The following is a 23,066-nucleotide window of genomic DNA, read 5'->3' on the forward strand; positions in this document are numbered from 1 at the left end:
ATAGCTTAGAAGCTTTGTGGGAACTTGCTGTTGATTCTTCTATGAACACTATTGTTGTTCACCTTGTTCATATATATTTTATGTGATGTGTTCACTGTGTATGTTACAAAATCGTTGCATGTAAATTCTAAGTGTTAAACAAAAGTTTGTATTTGAAAAGTTTCAGCATTCAAGAATGAAGCGCAGATTTATCTACTTTCAAATTGTTTGTCACCACTTGGACCAAAATAAGCAATTCTTGTGTAGACAGAAAAATCAACTAGCAGTAAGTAATGTTGGAATAGATACATCTCCCTTTCAACCTCATGTATCGTCCCCTTCCCAAGCATAGTCCATTCTTTATCAGCAAGTGCTTGAACTTACTATTCCTCATGCAGAGGCCAAACACACTTACAGGATGATCAAGTGTAGTGTGGCATTTCCCCGTAAAAACTCTACTCAAATAAAATTGGAACTTTAGTAAATGTGCATTAGCACCTACAGCTGCTGACTGGTTAGCTACTGTCTTCAAGAATCCATTCTCTTTGTTTTCAAGAGCCCATTCTCAATGGTAAGAGCCTGCTATTTGATAAATTCAAAGGCATTCGAAGTGAATCCAGTATAAACATTGCTGCTTCCCTCCTGCAGTCGCTATTCCTTGAGATGATATTATGTATGACTTTCCAGTTTGAATGTTTATGATTCCTTCTCAGCATCAAAACCGTGGAAAACATCCAAGAGTCTGTGCGATATCATTATGCTCATTAATTTATATTATGTGATATAATAGTTAATACTTAAAAATTGTTTTTAGAGTGAGAGGTGACCGCATACTCCTTCCTGCAATAAAGAAACTACTCCTTTTTTCCCTCCAATCTATGCATGATGAAGTGGTGCGTACATTTTCATATATGAAATATGTGTTGGTAGATGATGATGACTTGGTCTATGGGGGGTTTCTGGAATTTATATGAGTTGCTTCGAACTCCTCATTGGTCAAAGCTGCAAATATGTTGATGTTCATTTTATTTGCAGCATTTACAGAATCTATGTACTATTTGACTTGAAAATTCTGTGGGGTTCATCTTTCAATTAAAAGCTTCTGCAGTAGGAAGACTTGTGGCTAGTGAATTATTGGACTAATATAATCAGCGGAAACATGTTCCATGACAGTGTCATTGCTTTTCCTTAGGTGATTTCAGAAGTGTAGATCAGTTTTCTTGTTTTGACATTAAGTACATTGCTATTTGAGATGTTTACTTCATTGGGGTGTGTCATATGTTCATAAAATACTTTTGCAATCTAGCAACTATGTAAATGACAATCTCTAGGTAGATTATGGAGCAAAGTTGAATCAGTTTACTGGTGAGAGTAATTTTTCTGGCTGACAGCTCTGAGAATCTATAAAAAATATTTCTTTATTTGGTACAACAAAGATAAAGAAAAACATCGTGATCAGATGTTTATGAAGTAAATTTTTGGTTGATTGAGTAAAGGTACTGCCAGATGCACAAAAAATTCTGCTCTATTTTACAGTGCTAATTACGGATTCTAGGATATAGTACCAAAGTGGTGGATGCTGTTTCTTTGATTCCAGAAACAACAGTGTCACCGTCTTTGCTCCAGTGATCAACCCATACTCATGTAATAACTGCATGCCTCAGGCTAGGGGTGTACATGCATCGAATTGGTTCGGGTTTTTCAAAAATCAAACCAAACCATTTGTGTCAAGTTTTTAAATCTATAAATCAAACTAAAACAACAAAAGTTGGGGTTTTCAACATTTTTCTCGGGTTTTTTGGAAAGTACTTTACTACAAATTTGCTTGATAAATAAATACGAGGTAAATATCTGTTACGTCCCGTATTTTTATACATTGGGACAACCCGGATTAACTATGATAACTTAAGGCCAAGACTATTCCGGGATTTGAAGTCGGGACTTTTGACCATTTGATTTTATTTTGAGACATAATTTATATATGAAATTGTTGGTATTGAACATTAGGAAAAATTGGGACCACAATTCATAAAATTGAAATTAAAAATGTTGTGCAAAAAATGGCCTTGTAGCCGTGTGGTCCACTAAATGGTCCCACACATTGTGTGGCCAATTTTAAATGGTCCAACACATTGTGTGGGCCATGGAGACTTGGACACCACATATACAATTAAAAGATGACTTCTAATTCATCTTCCTCACTTTACACTTAGAAAATATCTAGAGTTGAAGACACTCTTCAACCTCTCTCTCTCTCTCTCCATTCTCGGCTAGGAACCAAGAAAACCAACCCCCATTTTAGCCTTCCCAAAAAATAATTCCATGGTGTTAATCAACTAATTAGAGGTCCCTAAATAACGTGGAAGCATCGTTGGAGTGATCAAGTCTTTCATTTAAGAGATTTGCAAACCCTAGCTATTTGGTGGAAGTGAAGAACAAAGGTAAGGTTTGATCTTGTTTATGTATTGTGAATCTTGTATGCATATTGTAGTATGCTAAAATGGATAGAAATCATGAAATATGGAATGTTGAAGTTGGGTTGTGTGTTTGGTATGTTGGTCGTGTGAAGTGGGTGTCTTGTGTAGTATTGGATTGATGAATTTATTCTTGTAACATGTTAAATTGTTGTAGAGTGGAGAAGAGAATACAATCGTCAATATATGTATATATGTATGTGTAGTGTAGACGTGTGTATAGTTTTTAATGTGTGACGAAGGATGAATTAATGTCGTTTAGCGTCGTAATGGTTGTTGTGATGACTTGTAGATTGGAAATGAGAAGTTAATGTCCCAAATTGACATAGTAAGCGTTGCGGACTGATTTGGAGAACTTTGTGCATTTAATGCAATCCTTACATATAAGAATCATTAACATATGTATATGTGTAGTGTGGACGAATGTGAGTCGAAGATCGCATTACTACCGCTTAGTATTTTAGTTATCGTCGATATGAATTCTAGTTGGAAATAAGTGTTTAATGACTCAAGAATGATGTTGAAAGGGTTGGGGCTGATTTAAGGCTTAATGTACGTTTGATGTAATTCGTATATCTATGAAAATCATATCGTTATATTGTGGATTGTGATACAAAACATGACTTGAAAATGAGGAAAAATGAAAAGAGGGCTGCTCGGCTAAAGGGACTGTTTTCGGCCAACATAGAGAAAAATTCTTGGCTTGTTGGAAAAATTATGTGAATTGTTTAGAATGTTCTTGAAAGTTGTTAGTATGGATTTGGGTTAATAATCGAATGTACGAACGATATTGTGGCTTGAAAGTAAGCCATTGAATAGAATAATTGGAAAGTTGTCGAATGGTGTAAAAGAGAGCTACTATTATTATTTTGCCTTTCGAATTGATTACCGATGTTGCTAGGTTGGTTATTGTCGTTGTTGTTGTTGATTTTGAGCGAGTTAAATTCTCGGGATGGCCTATTTACAGGGGAAGTGCTGCCGAATTTTCTGTAGAATTTAATGATTAGTTTGGAATGAATGGCTTAGGCGCCCTTAGCTAATGTTTGATATTCGTTGGCATACTTGTAGACCTTGGGGAGCCCGAGGCGTAGATTTGGATTAGCTTTAGATTGGCTCGCTTGGAGTGCGTACGAGGTATGTAAAGCAACCTCCTTTCTTTTTGGCATGTCTTAGTTTTACATAGGCTAGATTAGAGCCTTAAGGGAATTCTAAATTCGAAATCCGAGCATGTTATGATCCGTATATGTTCCTTGGCACTCTTATGTATGATTTGATGAAATATGAACCTTTATGTATTTGAAATATTCGCTTTCCGAACTTTGCGCAAAAAAGGTTTCACTTTAAAGAACTTCGAAATTTCTGAATGCCATACCTTTCACATGAATGCTCGGATTGTTCCAACATTTTCATAAGAGTTTGCATGATGTATAATGAGTATGTTTTCCATAAGCGGGCCCGACTCGAGTCAATACCCGTCCGCGGGTCCCGCGACTTTCCTTTATGTAATTCGGAAATCTTTGAAAGAATTTGGTGTGACTATTATTCCGATTTCAAATATGATCATTTTACTTATGTTTAAATTTATGATAATGATTTTTATGCATATGACTACTCACTACTCTATTCGTGCATTCTGTTACCCCTTTCGCCGAGTCCCAGGCCGGTTCTGTTATTGTGCGCGCTTTGATATACTCCGGAGTTATGCTGTGTTTATGGTTCTCCGAGCTACTCGCTAATGAGGGTCGGGTTCCACTTATGTTTGGTATTATGTTGTATATAGCGTTATGCTGGGTTATGATATGAGATGGGGATTCGGAGAATTGAAGCTTACATCTGGTGTTATGTTGTGTATTGGCGCCGTTGACAGGCGGGCGACCATATTCTTCTGTACCCTATGCATGACTTACATATTTTTGAAAGTAAATAAGTTTTGATATGTTGGATTTGCACTTATGTTCGATACTTCCATTTCGTTTATGTCTCAGATTTACTTTCTGTACATTCTACTTTGCATACTCAGTACATATTTCGTACTGACCCCCTTTCTTCGGGGGCTGCGTTTCATGCCCGCAGGTACGGACGCACAGTTTGGTGATCCACCGGTTTAGGCTACCCTTTTTTGCTGTTGGAGTGCTCTTCTCCTTTCAGAGCATATCTTTTGGTATACACTTTTATTCGCTATGTATGTATATATTCGTTCGGGGGTACGGCGGGGCCCTGTCCCGCCATATGTTTTTGTTGGTCTGTTTAGAGGTCTGTAGACGTATTTGTGGGTGTGTGTGCCTACTTCTGTACAGTTGTGTTTATATGATTCTACTCGTTATGGAAGCCTCGTCGGCGTGCATTTTGTACATGCGTTTTGGGCCGTTGTGTCATTTGATAGCCTTGTCGGCTTTTGATACATTTGACAGCCTTGCCGGCTTTTTGATATATATATATATATATATGTTCGCACATGGTTGCGTTGTAATGGGTCTGATACAGTTTGATATGGTTTGAGGCGGCATATAGTATTTATGGCCGCATATGCTATTTGTATGTGATTCGATATGGATAGGTATGTCAGGGTGTCCAAGTAGGGCACTAGTCACGGCCTACGGGGTTGGGTCGTGACAATATCACTTGTTGTCGTATCTCCGGTTGGAGAGTTGGAGCGTGGGAGGGATTCGTTGTTTATCCAAGTAGAAGAAGAAGATTTTTTTTTTTTTGGTTAGATATGTTTTAATTTAGTTTCTGTTGGGCCTTTAATGAATTACATATGGGCTTCAAAACTTATGGACCATTACAAACATTAAGTCAGACCTGAATGTAAAAATAGAAATTGTGAAAAATCTTAAGAAAATATTTATAAATTACATTCTAATACATATTTTTATGTAAAAAATAATTTAAAAATTATATACATATAATCGGATTTGTTTGGTCTCAGTTTGACTTTTTTTTTAGTTAAAACCAAACTAAACCTATAATGGTCGGGTGTTTTTTTCCACCACCAAACCAAACCACTACTCGGATTTTTATTCCGGTTTGGTTCGATTTGTCGGTTTGCTGCGATTTATTGGTTCTTTTGTACCGCCTTACCTGAGGGCTATAGTACGAGCAACAGAGTCTTCAGTTTTTGTCACACCCCGACTTTACTAGGGTGTGATGGGCACTCGACCCCACATTCGGAGCCGAGCGAACCCGCTGACTCTTATTACATATATAATCTTTTGAACCAATTAAGAAATAAATACATAGTAAGCTCTCCAATTTTTTTTTCTTTTCATAAGTAAAGTCTATAATCATGTGGGACCTGTGACATGAGACATAATAATATATCGACTGGCGAAGCCGTCTACAAAGATGACACTCTATACCCACGACTCTGTCTGCAAAGTCTCTAACATTTATCGGACATCATGGTACATGTACTCTGACTCGGTAACACTCCAGGAACAAGTGGAGCTTGCCAACTCTGCTGGAATATCTTCTATATTAGCTTCAACTCACCTGGGTGTACCTGCGCGGCATGAAACGCAGCCCCCGAAGAAGAGGGGGTCAGTACGAGCAATGTACTGAGTATGTAAGGCATGAATAGTAACATCACGAGAACATACAATATGAATAATAATATAATGAGTTTATAGAGCATATAGTAGATAAAAGAGTAATCTGTACATATGAGTGCCCTCTTAGGACGGATGCCATGCATACTTATCTGGTCATATCATATCATATCATATCATATAATTTCATATCATATCACGTCATAGCGCCGAAATACGTCGGCTCGCCCATATATCCCGCGTCCGGGCATCCCGCGTCCGGGACGATATCATGTCATACAGTGCCAACTGATCAGGTGGATAGCGTCTATAGCGCTCTGGCCCCTTTTTCCCATATACATATACGTGTATCATGTACATATATCAGCGTCTATAACGCTCTGGCCCTTTTTCCCATATACATATACATATATCATGTTCATGTGTCATATACATATATCATATAAGCAACATACATGAGAGCCCGAAGAAGGTCATGTATCTATCGGAGTGACGTAAGGTCGGTAACCTCCGATTATATTATGGAATAGCCGTGGGCGTCGTATCTCACCTTGAAGGGACAATTAATATAAGGCGAGACTATCAATGGAGAGTGTCATCATAATAAAAGCATAGAACGGGATCATAAGACATCGTTTCATATACTTGGAGCCTTTAAAATAGTGAATATCCATAATAGAGTTGAGAAATCAAGAAATAACTTAACATTTTCATATTGTCATATTCATGGTAGGAACATATCGTCAACATATCTGTCATAGACATTTACTCATATTTGACGTCAGCGTTGTCATTGTAATACATATCCATCATTTTTGTCATAAAAGCTTACAATACCATAAATCTTTGTTTTGGAAAAATACGAACATTTTGAAAAAAACGTTGACGGGTTATCGGGAAAGTAATCATACCTTAGAATCATAGACATCTAACTTTTAAAAACAAGTAAGATATGGAGACAATTTTAAATTCGCAATATCGGGATCATGCCTTTGAAAGAAAAGGGACGAGCCTTAACATACCTGTTCGACGTCCTATTAGCTACGCTTATGTGTCCGAGCTTGTAAGTCTACATTTAAGATAATTCACACTAATGTTAGCCTTTTCATCTTACACTTGTACCATAATTCAAATTATACTATTTTATATTCTGCCGAAAATCGGGCAGCATCTCCCCTGTTTATATGCCTAGCCAAATTTTTAATTCAGCAGCCAACAACAACAACAACAATACCAACATCAATTATAATGTTTTCAACTCCAAAATATCTCATAAAACAGCCCACACGCTGTTTTCCAACTTTCATAACTAATTAACTCAGTATACAATTATTTAATCGCGTATTCTTCGTAAATAAACCGGTATTAGCACAATTAGAAAGAGATTCATACCTTTCTCCCTTTAATATTGCTTAATCTCCACTTTTCCATGCTAAATTTAGGCCACCACACACTGTTATACGATTCTGCACCAATAATTATACGCTACCCGGACTGAAATTTGGAATTTTATACCTGATTTGGGCAAAATTTGGTGGAGAGTTGGGGAGAACTCTCCAGATTTTTGGAGAGTTTTTGGGGTGTTTTTTGTGTGTGTTGATCTGAAAATGAGGGGGGTTTCCCCCTTTTTATGACGTTTAGAAGCTGCCAGAAATTTCTGGAAAAATGCTCATCGCGTTCGCGCTGCCTTCTGGCGCGATCGCGTAGGGTAATATAAACTCCTTCTGCGCGTTCGCGTCCCCTTTGTGCGCGTTCGCGCAGGGTTAAATTTTCTGACTGGATGTTCGTTCAGTAAAACGGTCATAACTCTTGATCTCGATATCGTATGAGGGCCCACGACCTATGGTTGGAAATCTAATTCAATTATCTACAACTTTTATTTCTGGGGTTTTCCCAAATTCCAAACTTATAATGCCGTTTTTGCCCCTCCAAGTCGGATCACCCAAACATGTTTTCTTAAATCGTCCTTTTGGAGGGTCTACACTCATTTTTAGCTTATGGGTCCTTCTTAGGACCTACTCAACTTTCCATATACTATTCACGTGTCCCTTCTCACGTCTTTCACAAAACTCCGACATGTGGGCCCCACTTAGCTTGCAGCAACGAGGGCTTTTCGTCAAATAATATATAAACTAATTTACACCATATGGTCTCCAAATGTCATATATATGTTATTATTAACTTCTTATAACACAACCTTCATTCCATACTTGATTATCAAATTTTCGTTCAGCGCGTTCGCGCTGTAATGGCCCTTTGGTCCATACTAAGCCGTCTACAGTTTTCGGTAACTCAAAATTTTTCCGGGGTGTAACAGTTTTGATGGCTAAACCAAGTTTATATAGCTAACCTTCCTAAGACATTGTGGAGAAGACTATGGAGTAACTAAGTGTTACTATTTCTTTGATTTAAAAAAAAAAAAAAACACTAAGTGTCACTATTAGGTTGAGTTGGAGAATAATACATGCACTGTCTATGATCAGCTCACCAATTTGACATTTTGGCACTTACCATATCTCGTTGCACTTCCCAGAAAGTTGTGATAAAAAAAGTTCCATAATAAAACTAGCTCCATACTTCTTCATTGTTTATTCAATAAAATAACATAATCTTATAATACAACAAAGATGTCATATGCCATACAGGAAAATGTTTTCTTTATCGCTGCTTAAGCGGCAACATGCTGTGATAGTTTCTCTATTTCTCCGTCTTTTTTGGTGGGTTACTTTTTCTCTCACATTTGAGGACAACAGAGAAGTAATTGTGATTTGTAACACAGGACAGCAGAGTGATCAACTGATCAAGTACTTTTATTTCGCTATAATTGAAAACTTTGCCAGGGGCTAATGAAGAAGCTTGTTTAGTGCCAATAATTCCAAAATTATGGACAGATAACTTATCAGAAAGTACAAAAGAAAGGTTTATCGCAATATATTACTATTTGAGGTCTGAGGACATCAAAGCAGCGTGCATGATGGCAATTATACATAACTTGCCGGGCTTTCCAGGGAGCTAAATCATTAAGTGAAAATGTTAAATTTAATTTAATTTAACAGAAACCACAATGTTAGTACGATAAATTCCATACTTATCCTAAACATTTCATCCACAACACAGGGACATATTTTAGAATCAACAGAAAAATTCAAGTAGTGAAAAATGACTTCGACAATCAATTGGAAGCTTGCTTTTTTGGCTCTACTAGTGTTAGGAATGTGGGCTTCTCAAGCCACATCCCGTGACCTGAACGAAGCCTCGATGGTCCAGAAACACGAGCACTGGATGGCTCACTTTGGACGTGTGTACAAAGATGGTTTAGAGAAGGCAAAGAGGTTCAAAATATTCAAGGACAATGTTGATGTACCCCTGTTTGGATAGAAATTCCCAAATCCTCTCAAATTACCCAATTTAAAAAAAAATTACCCATTTTTTTGTTGACCCGCCCCGCCCGACCCGCCTATCATCATCATCAAGTTCTAACTTCATCTTCTTCCACGGAGAAAAAAAAAAAGCAAGAACACACCAAAATGATAAAATCTCAAAACTCACCTCAAATTTAATTTTTAAATCTAACTTCAAATCTTGATGCAGCCAGTACTTGGAGTCAGAGTAATTAACAAAGTATAAATCTTTAGCATGTAATATGTGTTACTGGTTTCCAGCCTTCGTTGAATTTGTTGGCACCTTGGACACTGAAGTGTAGAAACCAATATTGAATACTGGTGTTTAATTATAGTCAGGTCACCTTCTCTTCTCTTTCATTTTATTATTTTTTCCCTAACGGACATCCTTATATTAGGTGTCAATCTACGTACTTCACAAAATGAAATACTCGTTCTAAAGTTCTAACCAATCAAAATTATCGTCTATCTAATTTGATACTGGAAAAAAAGAAACGGTGAAATTAAAAGATAATCTCATTTTTCGCAGGCTTAACAGGCGGATGGAATCTGCGTATAGTTTACGAACGAACATTACAAATAACACTTGAAGGAGTTGATAGAATCTTAAAACATTATGAGTGTAATTATACTTGCGTAATATGAGGAAGACTAATAGGGCAAGCGGCGAAGACTTCTCGATTGACTTGACTTGGACGAAATGACTGGCGCTGGAAGAATGCAATGCAATGACATAAATAATATTTTGCCTATAATGACAAATAGGGGCGTCAAGGATGGCCCAAAAGTTGATGGCCCGCCTAATCAGTCCAAAATTTTATGGGTTGGGATCAAGATAAATTCATATTAGGCTAATTTTAGCCCAGTCTAACATAACCAATTTTAAAGTTGGGCGAGTCATGACCTAGCCCATATCAGTCCAAGTAACTTTTGGGTCATTGTTAGCCCAACCCATTTATCACCTCAACCTATTTTGATGGACTCAATTTCAGCCCAACCTGCTCATTTAACACTCCTAATGACAAAGATACAACTACTGTGAGAAATTTCATTTGGTGCGAGACGCAACAAATAATGCTCGAGTGAGGCTTACCTTAGAGAATATGAATAATTCGGAACTATAGATAGATTTTTTTTCACCAAACAAAACTGTAGATAGATAATACTCCCTCTGGATCAAAAAAAGTGTCCACGTAGTCTTTTTTTTTTTTGGGTCAAACAAAAGTGTAATCAAGAACAATTAACCTTGTCTTTCTAGATTTGCCCCTATTAAGTGTTATGTGATCAAATCCCAATGCCTATTTAATTAGGGGTAGTTTAGTCAATTTACATATTTTTTTCTTGGAGTGAGTAGTTTCTAAAGGGTGCGCAAATAGCTAAGTGACTTTTTTTTTTTATCCGGAGGGAGTACTAGTTAAGTTTAGAAATGTATGTAAAGAAGTTCATTAAGTTTTCCAATTTTAGGAGCTGTTGTACCATTATATTATGCCAAGATTATCGGAACCCAATTTTTGCTTAGTACACATTGGGTAATTAGCTTAGTTTCTTGATACTTCAATTGAAATTTCCTAGAAAAGCATAAGATCAGTGTGAATTCCAGAAGTCAATACATACTTGAACTTCAAATTTCCATCTATAAATTTAAATAATCATAAATCAAGATTACTTTTCCACAACCGAATTTGGAGTCCAGTTGTTGACAAAAAGGAGATTAATTTCAGTCCGAGTCTCCAGACAAGTCATTAATGAGAAAATAATTTCTCCTTTACGCCTCTATATAAAGTCTTGCCAATGAAGGCAAAAAATGCAAGCCTATTACATAAAAATCTTACAACAATATTCTTTTGATCAAACCTTGTATTTTCCTCCCTACATTACATTAATTACTTAACCATGGGTATGAAAGTTGATTTGATCAGTATTCTAATATTGTTCTTTGTAGTTGGCATGTTTAACTCTAAAGCAATTGCTCGCAGCCAGCCAACATTATCCGTGTCTGAGAGACACGAGCTATGGATGGCGCGTCATGGTCGAGTTTACAAGGACGAAGTAGAAAAAGGAAAACGACTCATGATATTCAAAGAAAACATGAAATTCATCGAGTCGATGAATAAGGCAGGGAATCTGTCTTATAAATTAGGCATTAATGAATTTGCAGATATTACTTCAGACGAGTTTTTTGCCAAGTATACTGGATTAAACATGCCTTCACGTCCTTCACCTTCTCCAATGTCGTCGACGGAATTCAAGATTAATGGTCTAACTGATGATGAAATGCCGTCTAACTTGGATTGGAGAAAGCATGGGGCCGTTACTGAAGTGAAGAATCAAGGTCAATGTGGTAAGACACAACATAACACTTTCATTAACTCACTATGTCCTCTGTGGCGAATTTAGACTATAATATTGTTAGAGGTGGCAAAATTAGCTCATGAAAATATGGTCTGTTCAAGGTTAGGTCGGCTTAGTGATCCCCATTATTTCATTTTGACCTGCCCATTTCAAACCATCCAAGAGTTGACATTTCTTTTAAGTTGACTGATTCAGGTGACCTTGTCAAAATATTTTCTTTTATTTTTTTTAATTCAATATGTTATGTATAGTCATAACAAGGAATTTATTTGTATTAGTTTTATTTGCTAACTAAGCAGATTATCACTAAACAATTTAAGAATTTAAAATTTGGTAAGAGTTGCGGTTTGGATTATGACTCATTGTTTAACCATCTTGACCGAGTGCATTTCAGCCCAAGTATCGTTTGAGCGGTTACCGGCTCAAATTTCGTTCATCCAGCCAATTTGACACTCCTAAACTAGACAAGATTTGTAGACATCACTTCGTCTAGCTCGATCTATATATATATATATATATATATATGTGTGTGTGTGTCTGCAAAAGAGATAAAAGTAACGCATAAACATAACTCACTGACTCTACATATTAGATTCGCAACTGCATACCTAGCTCGCATTTATTCAATTCTTCTATAAATTTTGATATTAGCATGCTACTTTTCTATGTTAGGATGTTGTTGGGCGTTTTCAGCCGTTGGAGCACTAGAAGGAGCCTACAAAATTGCAACAGGCCAAAAGAGTGAATTATCTGAGCAAGAACTTGTCGACTGCACCACCCGAAACAATGGTTGTAACGGCGGCTATATGACCAATGCATTTGATTTCATTATAGAAAATGGTGGAATTTCAACTAAATCAGATTATCCATACGAAGAAGGGCAACAATACACATGCAGGAGCCAAGAGCGAACACCAGCAGTAAAAATAAGCAGCTATCAAGTTGTGCCTGCAAGTGAAACAGCATTGTTACAAGCCGTCACGCAACAACCAGTGTCAATTGGGATTGCTGCTAGCCAAGAGTTCCAATTTTACAAAGGAGGAACTTATCATGGAAGCTGTGCGAACGAAATTAACCATGCAGTTACGGCAATAGGGTATGGAACTGATGAGGAGGGTAAAAAATATTGGTTGTTGAAGAATTCATGGGGAACTACTTGGGGGGAAAATGGATATATGAAAATTATAAGAGATACTGGGAATCCTGGAGGTCATTGTGACATCTATAAGTTGTCTTCTTATCCAATCATATGATAGTCCCTAAGGAAGTATTCTATATTCTACTTTATGTTGTATTAAGAATTGAAAGAATATTGTGGTGCATGCAAAAGCTTTATGCATGCAGTGTATGAATCTTTTGTATTGGAATTTTATGGAATTATAAAAAAGCGTATTGATTAGTATTATAAAGTCTAATCTTGTGTTTTATGATCGACTAATTACCTAGTATATAATTTATTTTTCTTTGCTGAAGCTAGAAGCTTAGAATTTTACGAACGGGTCTACTGTTAACCAGTGTTTTAAAAGGCGTGGGCGTGAGGCGGGGCGTTTTACTTAATACGGGGCGAGGCGTAAGCCCCATGAATCTTACAATTTTTAATTTATAATGTAGTAAAATAGTATAATAACACACAAATTATAAAAAATATATTAATAGTTTTTAAAAAACTTAAAACATGATTAAAGAAGCTCATAGAAAATAAAACTTCTAACATGATTTTACAAGTATAATTAATGCAGTGATTTAAAAATTATTATGAGATGCAATCAACTCTAACGTCTTAACTTTCAAATAATAAAAGAAATCACAATTTCTAAAAACATGCTACTATCATACTATGATTTACATCCCTAAAAGAAAATAATTAATAAACTTTATCATATTATAATTAAGACATCACTTCTTCATAAATAAAAATAAAAATAAAATTACTTTCAATTAGAAAAATAATTAATTATGATAATTTTGAGACATAGGACAAATATGTGAAGACCAATGATAAGTAAAGACGTGAAATTCGGCTATGTATTTTTAAAAGAAACGTTAAGTGATATTCACCCTCACAGTGTTCACAAATAGTAAATGTGCAATACTATAGTTTGTTATTTGAGTTACTCTCAATCATCTTATTTCTATAGATGAAAAAAACTATTAAGCATCATTCATTTGATAAAGAATTATGAGGGTCAATAATATTAAATGAGCAATTTTACACATAATTTTTGTAAAAACTCTTAGGCGAGCCCCATGCGTTGGGCGTTAGGCGTGTTTAGGGACGCCACTGTTACTACTAATATCAAAATTGTATTGTTACTACTAAATTTTCTTTGAACAACGCCATTGTTATCCTAAAGTACGACTATTATTGGCGAATTATTAGCTCAATTATAATCTTTTGAACATTGAGGCGTCCCAACCGGAAACATTTGAACCAATTAAGCACATATGAACCATTTCGGATTTCTTAACGCCAAAGAAGGAAACATCTATATTGTTCGAGTGACCAGAAAAAGGAAGAAGATAAAACACCAAAAGAAAAAAGCTCTTATTAGGAAAAAACAATGTCCACGATTCCACCCCAACAGTCATCATATGAATACATATTTTACAAGTTCTGCACTAATCTAACAAGTTCGCAATAATCTCTCTTCAAGGCTATATCGCATGTCAGATCCAACTCTTAACTTTTTTTCCCTATCGCCCTCAAAAGGACGTGGTTAAAATCAAAGTGTAGGACCCAAGAAACTTTTTCCTCAAACAAACAAGTTCATTCTTCTTATTTCAGGAGCTTGAAGGAGTATAGTCGTCTTTCGGTTTTTTTAATCATCAAGTATTCAGAATTTATGAATTCGATTAATTTAGATTGGTGTCACATGTGATTTGTTTAAGAATAAAGTGTTTGTTAGAAAAATAGATAAATATAATCAAAGAAGAAATGGCTTTGAGGCGTGGAAGAATCGACTTTCCTTAAAAAGATATTGCCCGTATATAAATTTGGGAAAATACAAACAATTCCCTTCAGGATACAACAAAGCCTATGTTTATATACCTGCATATTTTTCTATATGCTACTTCAAGAGTATCCTTATATTTATAGAATTTAAGAGATGACTTTTCAGAATAGTCATGCTCTCTCACGAACGGATGTGTCTATTCACTTTAAGACCTCTTATATTACAAATTATCTAACGGTGTTCCCTATCAGAATTTTTCAAATCTCAAAACTCGAACTAAGACATCTGGTTAAATGTGGAGGGATCTCATCTATCTCACCACACTTTTTAGTTGGGCCTTTGTAACTAATATCATAATAAAGTATTTCACAACTGCGTCTATTTAATTCTTTTCTGAAGTTGTGAAACTTATATTGATTTATGTTTTATTTGTGGTTGTTAATATCATAGTCAGGTATTTCGCATTTGAGTACAAATACCCTCAGTGGTTTCACATTAATCAACTGCTGAAAAAGAGGAACATAAAATTTTCTCATTGGAATGAGAAGACGGTGGAATAGACCAAGTGAAAAGCCAATATTGCAGTCAAAATTGAAAGACCAAAGACTTTGTGGACCTGGGTAGATTTGGAACTTTTTTACGCGCTAAACGAAAGTTAACCTTACTTTCACACGCTATTAATTTGGACAATCATGGAATGCTTTTCCAATTCGTAATCAATAATTTCTTAAAATAAAAAAGTAAGGGTTATAAATTAATTGGATCCTGCCAAGGCTTTTCTTTAAGACCAGACGAATAATAGTATCATACTTCTTTTTTAGTCTGTCTAAAAAGCAATGATATACTTTTATATTTAGAAATCATTTAACATGAAATTTTCTCTTTTACCTTTAATGAAATGATTTAAATCCATACAAATTTCAAAGATATTTTTTTTTAAACTTCGTGTATAGTCAAACTATGTCACATTAATTAGGAAAGAGAGAGTACCTTTTAGTAATACTAATATTAATACCCGCGCGATATGCGGTGGATATAAAGAAAATTAATCACAAAAAGTATGACTATCTTATTTGTTTGGCATATTAAATTATTATTGTTAGTACACAAACTATTAGCTATATATGATCATCTACAATATTAGCTTTACTTAGAATATTGTCTATCAATATTTTAAATTCAATCTTTTTTAACTTTCTATTTTTTTTCCTTTTCCTTTTCTCTAAATAAAGTGAATACTAAACAGATTAGTTAGTCTTATTACGTTGCGTACTAATATTGACCAAAAATTATAGGTTGGGAAAACATTAGGTAATTACTATCTTCCATAATATTTTGTATATCTTAAATTACTAATTCTTCTCCCTTTGGGTGTATACAAATAATTAAAGCAATAATTTAATCTTCATACTAATTTTAACCTTGCATGTTTATATATGAGAGAATTCATATTTTATATTCTACCAAACAAATTAACAACTTAAATCACTTAATACTGCTTATTTCTAATTGGAGTTTGCTGTATTGGGTCCACTACCACAATTATGATCAAATTTTTTTTCAAGTTTAGTGAACTTCTGCTCTTACTACTCCAAACTGCTCCTTTTTTCTCCAATAACACAGAGTAAAAGGTGATTGTTATACATAATTGAACACATAATAAAATGAAATGGTAAAGCACAACGAAGATCGCATCCATAATTATCGTACCATAAAAAATTCGTGTAATATTGAAATTAAAAAAGATTATAAAAGATCTTGAAGAAATCTATTTGAGGGCAAGGCATACCACAAGTTCCAACTACAACAACAAAAGCCATCCAAATACAAATTACTCCTGCCATAAATGATCTGCAAAAATATCAGAAATTAAGATTAATTTCTTAGAAGATTTATGTAATCAAACTAGAAAAGAAGCAAATAATTATATCTTTCAATTCAAACTCAATTTAGTCTATATGTGTACATGATTTGGAAGAAAAATCTTGAAGAAGTAGAAAGTGGTGGAGAAATAAACCATGAATAATAATTTTTTTTGTGCTAAGAGATGCATTCGAATTTGTTATTTCATATAAAGAGAATATTTTCAATGCTGCAAGAATGAAGATAGGAGAAGTTTAAAAAATTGATTATGAGGAGGGGGAATGAGGGAAGTGGGAGTAGTTTAAAAAATTAATTGTGGATTGCTAGTTTTAATTTTTAACCACTGTAGGAGATAAAAACTGATCTTGTAGTGGCTATAAAGGAGGAGTAATTGCTACAAAAAAGGAGTAAAAAAACGTGATCCTTTTTTCATTATCCGGCGTTTGCATTCTTTTACCCTTCAAAGTTCTCAGATTATTTTTTAGTATTTATTTATTTTATTTTCTAAATTAGTTTAGATAGATACAAGAACTTTGATAAGATTTACAGTTTATACAAATTTAATGCAAAGTGAAATTCTAACCACTTTGCAACTCCAACGCCTTCGTTTTGAATAGCATAAAATTGTTTCATTTTCTGTAAGTTCTCTAATTGATATTCAATATCTATATTGAAATTATAAATACTATTTCATCTCTTTAATTAATTTGGTGAGAATTTAAGATTTACTAATTCTAAACATTTGAACAATTAATATATTGATTTTCTTTAAAAAATTTATGGAAAATTTTCTATAATTGATATTTATTTTTTGATTATGTAACTTATAACCGATAATGAACACATCCCTTAAATCAAGCCTTATGTTCCTAAAAAATAGAAAAGAAATCGTATCCTTCTTTCCTGAATAGGTAGTTAATTTTTTTTTTCATATTTGTATTTTAAAATATTTTTTGACACTTGACATCATAAGGTGATTACACTTGGCATTCTCACAACGTTTTGCCTCTCTTATTATATATAGATAGATAATTATGGAATTTTTATTATAGAAAGTATTATAATTCAATTAATTGAAAATATCAATAAATTATTTTACTTAGTCCGCTTCTCCCATATATGACTTTTCTGGTTTGGTTCTCCAATTAAAAGATTTGAAATATACCTTCTCCTACCGAGTTTCATGTCATCATCTCTTTCTACTCAACAACACTGAAAAGCGCAATCATGTGTCAGCATATGCTCTAGTCTTAAATTTTTTAAGTATAGACCAACTTCATCATTTTAAGAAAATATGTGCATACGTTTCTTGACCGTTTATATTTTATCTTCTTGATGTTATTCCTCATTATTTGTGTGAGACGTATGTATCTAAACTTATACTCAAAGGTATAAGTTTTAAATCTTTTGATTTTATGACTTCTTTAGCGGTTTTTTTGTTCAATTTAAATCGTTATTTTTTTTTTCTGAATTTCTCTTCTTTAAATTTTCTCTAAGTGTACCTTACCATTTTCTGAACTTATTATCATTATTTAAATGTCCTATTTTATTTTATTTTATTTTATTTTATTTTATTTTATTTTGTTGTTGCAATTGTCTCCTACTTCTTCACGTGGATCCCACCTTATTTTTTTTAATCTCTACTATTATAGAAGAGTGGGCCCCATCTTATTTTTTTTTTATTTTTTTTCTACTATTATAGAAGAGTGAGCCCCACCTTATTTTTTTTTAATTTACTATTATAGAAGACCGTTTATATTTCGTCTTCTTAATGTTATTCCTCATTATTTGTGTGAGACGTATGCATCTAAACTTATATCAAAGGTATAGGTTTTACATCTTTTGGTTTTATGACTTCTTTAGCGATTTTTGTGTTCCATTTAAATCGTGATTTCTTTTTTCCTGAATTTCTCTTCTTTAAATTTTTTCTAAGCGTACCTTTACCATTTTCTGAACTTATTATCATTATTTAAATGTCTTTTTTTTTGCAATTGTCTACTACTTATTCACGTGAACCCCATCTTAATTTTTTTATTTTTTTTCTCCTATATTAGAAGTGTGGATTGACTTTTTTTTTTTTAGTTTTTTTACTATTATAGAAGAGTGGATCCACCTTAAATTTTTTTTAATTTTTTTTACTATATTAAAAGAGTGGCCCCACCTAAAAAAAATTTCTACCGTATAGAAACGTGGGTTAAAAGAGCCAGGATCGTCGACATGGGTGCTTTAGCATCATTTCAACTTTGTCTTGGGGCAATTTTGACTTTAGACAATACTTATATGTACGTGTCTATGAAAAAAACTGAGATTTGATTTAGCTGCTTACGTGTCCTCTTCTTAAAAATAGCCTGTTCACTTTTATCAAAACCCTCCACTTTGTTTCTCTTTCCTCTTTTCTGTCATGTTCATCATCTCTCATCTCTACTTTAGTTTCTTTTATCTGCTATTGATTGATTTGGTTAAATTTTATCGGGTTTTTGGTTATTTGTTAATGGGTTTTATATATTTTTCGATGTCAATGAATATGCATCCAGACTGGTTACCGTACACATTGATTCCTCATTCCTATTTCTGTCTTTTCTTATTCTATTTTTTCATTAAGTTTGTTCTCTTCATTCTTGGTTTTTGGCGTTTTAACGCATTTGAAATTTCATGTATTTCTCAAAGTTTCCCGTAAAACTCTAACGTTTTCTCTGTTTTATCTTATTTTTTTGGCATATCTTCCTGTACCGCGTTCATTCCTCTATTGTCACAGCTAACTTACAGCGTGCCAAGAAAAAGAGCGTGTGTAATCGAAGAAATATCGGCAGTATTTGGTATATTTCTGTGAATTAGCTGTCCTGAATTAGGATAGCTTCCATCTTCGATGGCCACATCCCGAAGTTTGCACCTCGGTCAAATTTCTCAACAAAAGTTTTTGTTACAGTCATTTTTTGCTACTGAAATTTACCTGGTTAGATCCGGCTCTGATACCAATTTGTTAGGATCGGCAACCCGAGTAATGAGAAATTTAGCCAAACAATATTATAATGACAATAACAAAGACAATAGTTAGTTGATAACAACAACAAGTAAAAAAAATAATTGAGGCACATATTTAACGTGGATCGATCAGTGTGATCTACGTCCACAAGCGGAGAAGAGGAATTTCATTATATCAACAAGAGTACAATAGAGAGTACAAAATTAGAGTAAATACTCTAATTACCTCAAAAGTATCCCAAGAGAATAACCTCACAAGATCACTCTAAAGAAGGGTTTACACAAGTGTTTCCCAACACATAACTCTCTTACAATAATACTATAAATAAAAAAAGGGAGGAAGAAGAAGACAAAACTAAGAGATGCAAAGCTCTTGAATTGTTTTGGTGTGTCTTCAAATGCAGACAAATGCTTTCCTTTTATAGGGGCCAAACTTGGCCTCCAAGTTGTGAAAAAAGAAAATGAAAAATAATTAAAAATTTCTCATCCATACAAGCATTTCAAAATAAGGCCACATTACAGTACATGTTATCACGGTTTGTGTCATGTAATTGGTTTTACTGTTGAGCTTGGTAATGGGATAGGCTGCTGCTAAACTCATATTCAGCAAGCTTCGAACAAGATATACTAGACGTTTAGCCTTTGTAACCTAAAATATTGTAAAGCTAAATTCACAATCTAAAATCCACTGAAAAAGGACGCAGGTACATTTACCAGGCAACAACAAATATGAGAATAACGGGTCTTTTTGTAGATATCGTCATCTTTCTAAAGTACTAGATTAGGTTGGGTTAACAATTTGAGTTTGTCTGTGTGTGTTAAGCGTAGTGGAGCAAACTTTGCCTTATCTTATACAAAATCACTTTTCCTGGTGCATCTAAAGAGAACATTACTTTTGACACCTGCAGATTATGAGCCTCAATCAGTTTTATTTTCCTTTTGTAAATAGATTATGGATGTGCAAGTGCTTCTATTACTTGTAACAGAGCATTGTATTGGGATTAAGATGAGGCAAGTGAAAAATTGTTGAAAGTGAACCATGATTGTCCTCTTATAAATTTCTCCTATACTGACTATATTATTTGTCAAAACGTTGTTTGTAAGGAAGAAATTTCCTTTAGATTCATCAATGAATATGCCTACGTTTTGGAGACTTCTTTCTGCATGTGTTTTCAAACATACCATATTTTAGGCTAATAGTTTGTGTTTGGAATGGTGGTTGGTTTTTTGTTGATAATGCTCTTTAAGCAGTAACCACCATTAATTTCGATTCATTTCAGAAATTCCCTTTTTGTGGAAATTACTTTCTAAAACTAAACAGGCAGTAACATTTTGCAGGTATTATCTTTGCTTTGGTGACAGTGTCAGACAACCTGAGAAAGTTAGAGCTTCATGCTCCATTATTCGAACGAGTGGGACTGTCCGCGACAGTAGTAGCAGCAGAACTGTCTCTGGCATCAACGAAGAGTTGCTTATATGCCCTTGAATTACCAAATTAAACGATCTTGAAACTGTCAAAACATGTTGTATTAGATAATTTAATTTATACTCTTTATAAAGAATCTGAGTTAGTTTCTTTGATCTGTTCTAAAAGAGTGTTACGCCTTTTTAGTTATGTGATATTAAAACTTGGAGGATATGTCTTTGAAGATAAGACAACATGTAAGGATTGCAACGGAACAAAAACTTAAGATGTAATACTAAGTAATTTCCTATACATCTTCTAATATAGTAGAAATATATCTTGGATCTGTTTCAAAGTTGTGGGGACAACCTAAGTCATGAAAAATTCAATTAATTGGACAGAAAGGAAAACAGAAAAACACAACCCTAAGCTAATGTAAAGGAATATTAAAGAGTTTCGCTACTTAGCTTGTACATTTAAAAATTGAATATTTATTCTTGGAAAAATACTCACTTTCTGTTTATAATTTGAATATTAAATAACGAATACGTACAAATATTCGCTCTAAGAAAATTTATTCAGTTTTTTTTTTAAAATGTTTGGTTCACGTTAAATCATGACGGAACTTCTTCAAAAACATTGGAATTAGGAATTGTTATGTTGATCCGAAATTATTGTTCTGAACTTTTTTTATTTTCTATACTTTTCTTTCACTTTTCTTTATTCAGGCTTGTGTAGCTACAAATTAGTGTTGCTTCTCTAATTTTTCTCTCTCCTTTTTAGTCTTTGTATTTGTTAATTACTTACTAACATAGTATACATCTCTTCCTGTATTGTTTTGAAGATCGTCTCGAAAGGGGTGAATTAACTGAAATAATTGGGTTGGGCTGGACCAACCCGTTTTCCAGCTCCACATGGGCATAAATACCGAAAATCGAAAGATCGAATCGAACTTCAAGAAAACGAAACCGAAAGAACCGAACCGAACTAGTTTGGTTCGGTATTTGGTGTTCACCTTCAAAAAACTAAAACCGAAATAGCCGAACTAAACTTTGATGAAACCGAACCGAAGAACCGAAATTTAAACTGAAATTTATACATTACCAAAAAAAAATTAAAATAGTCCAGGCCCATTAAGTTTAAGCCCAAAAAAAATCCAATTGTAATAAGCTCTCTTTTGCTTTTGTATCCCTAATTTTTCACTTCAATTGAGAAAATCAAATATCCTTAACAAAGAAAGATGACTAGGATGTGTCTTTAGGATTAATGTATGTTCTTTATGTGTTTTCTTAATTATTCTTACTGTATGTATATAACTCCTAGTAATCCTATATTATGGTTATGGTTTTCTGTTCTTGTGTATCCTGTTTGTTTGATTTTAATTTTAATTTGTTAGTTTTATGTTTTATTGCTTTTGAGAATATGAATTAGTGTAAATGGAATCGCTTCTAATATCATATCAAAAAACTAAATTGAAAAAACCGAAATCGAACCGAACCAAATTTCAAAAAACCGAAACCGAACCAAATTAGTTGGGTTCGGTATTCGGTGTCCAACTTCAAAAACCGAAATCGAAATAGTCAAACCGAACCGAAGAACCGAACGCCCACCCCCTATTATGAAGCACTCAAACGTTCATTTCCAACTAAATTATTTTAGTAAATCTTACTCAAAAGATTAGGATAAAACCCACCCAGAAAGAAATATGTGAAAGTTCAACCTTAGTCTAGATAAAATGATAACGTTTTCTTTACACTCATGTATATTTTTTCATAAATATTGTACTATCAAAAAAGTATTTTCGGACCTACTTTAGTTTTAGACAATTTTAAAATTATATAAAAAATAACTTCTTATATATATATGGGTCTTGCTAGTCTATGGGTAGCAACCTATCCATTTTTTTATTCACTTAAATGTCCTTGCTTTTCTTTTTCCTATACATTAAGATGAGGACCATTTTGTCATTTCATTAAAACCTGTCCAGTTCATTTCCCGTTCCCGTGTTCCCTATCAACCAAAAGTCCATAGGATCTGGGCGGGAAAAGAAAAAAAAAAACATAGAGTGGAGCTACAGTTCTTTGATGAAATCTTACTGTTCTTCGTCT

The 23,066-nt window shown here is 34.0% G+C and overlaps 1 protein-coding gene across 1 annotated transcript; it reads left to right on the top strand.

Moving 5' to 3' along the window:
* Nucleotides 1-11,193: 11,193 nt before the first annotated feature.
* Nucleotides 11,194-13,160, top strand: LOC132623914 (zingipain-2-like). The gene is made up of 2 exons (XM_060338724.1): nucleotides 11,194-11,743; nucleotides 12,427-13,160. The coding sequence occupies exons 1-2, from the start codon at nucleotides 11,296-11,298 to the stop codon at nucleotides 13,005-13,007; spliced, it is 1,029 nt and encodes a 342-aa protein (XP_060194707.1). The 5' UTR covers nucleotides 11,194-11,295; the 3' UTR covers nucleotides 13,008-13,160.
* Nucleotides 13,161-23,066: the final 9,906 nt, after the last annotated feature.

The sequence above is a fragment of the Lycium barbarum genome, chromosome 12, assembly GCF_019175385.1.
Source record: "Lycium barbarum isolate Lr01 chromosome 12, ASM1917538v2, whole genome shotgun sequence".
In the NCBI taxonomy this organism is placed as follows: Eukaryota; Viridiplantae; Streptophyta; class Magnoliopsida; order Solanales; family Solanaceae; genus Lycium; species Lycium barbarum.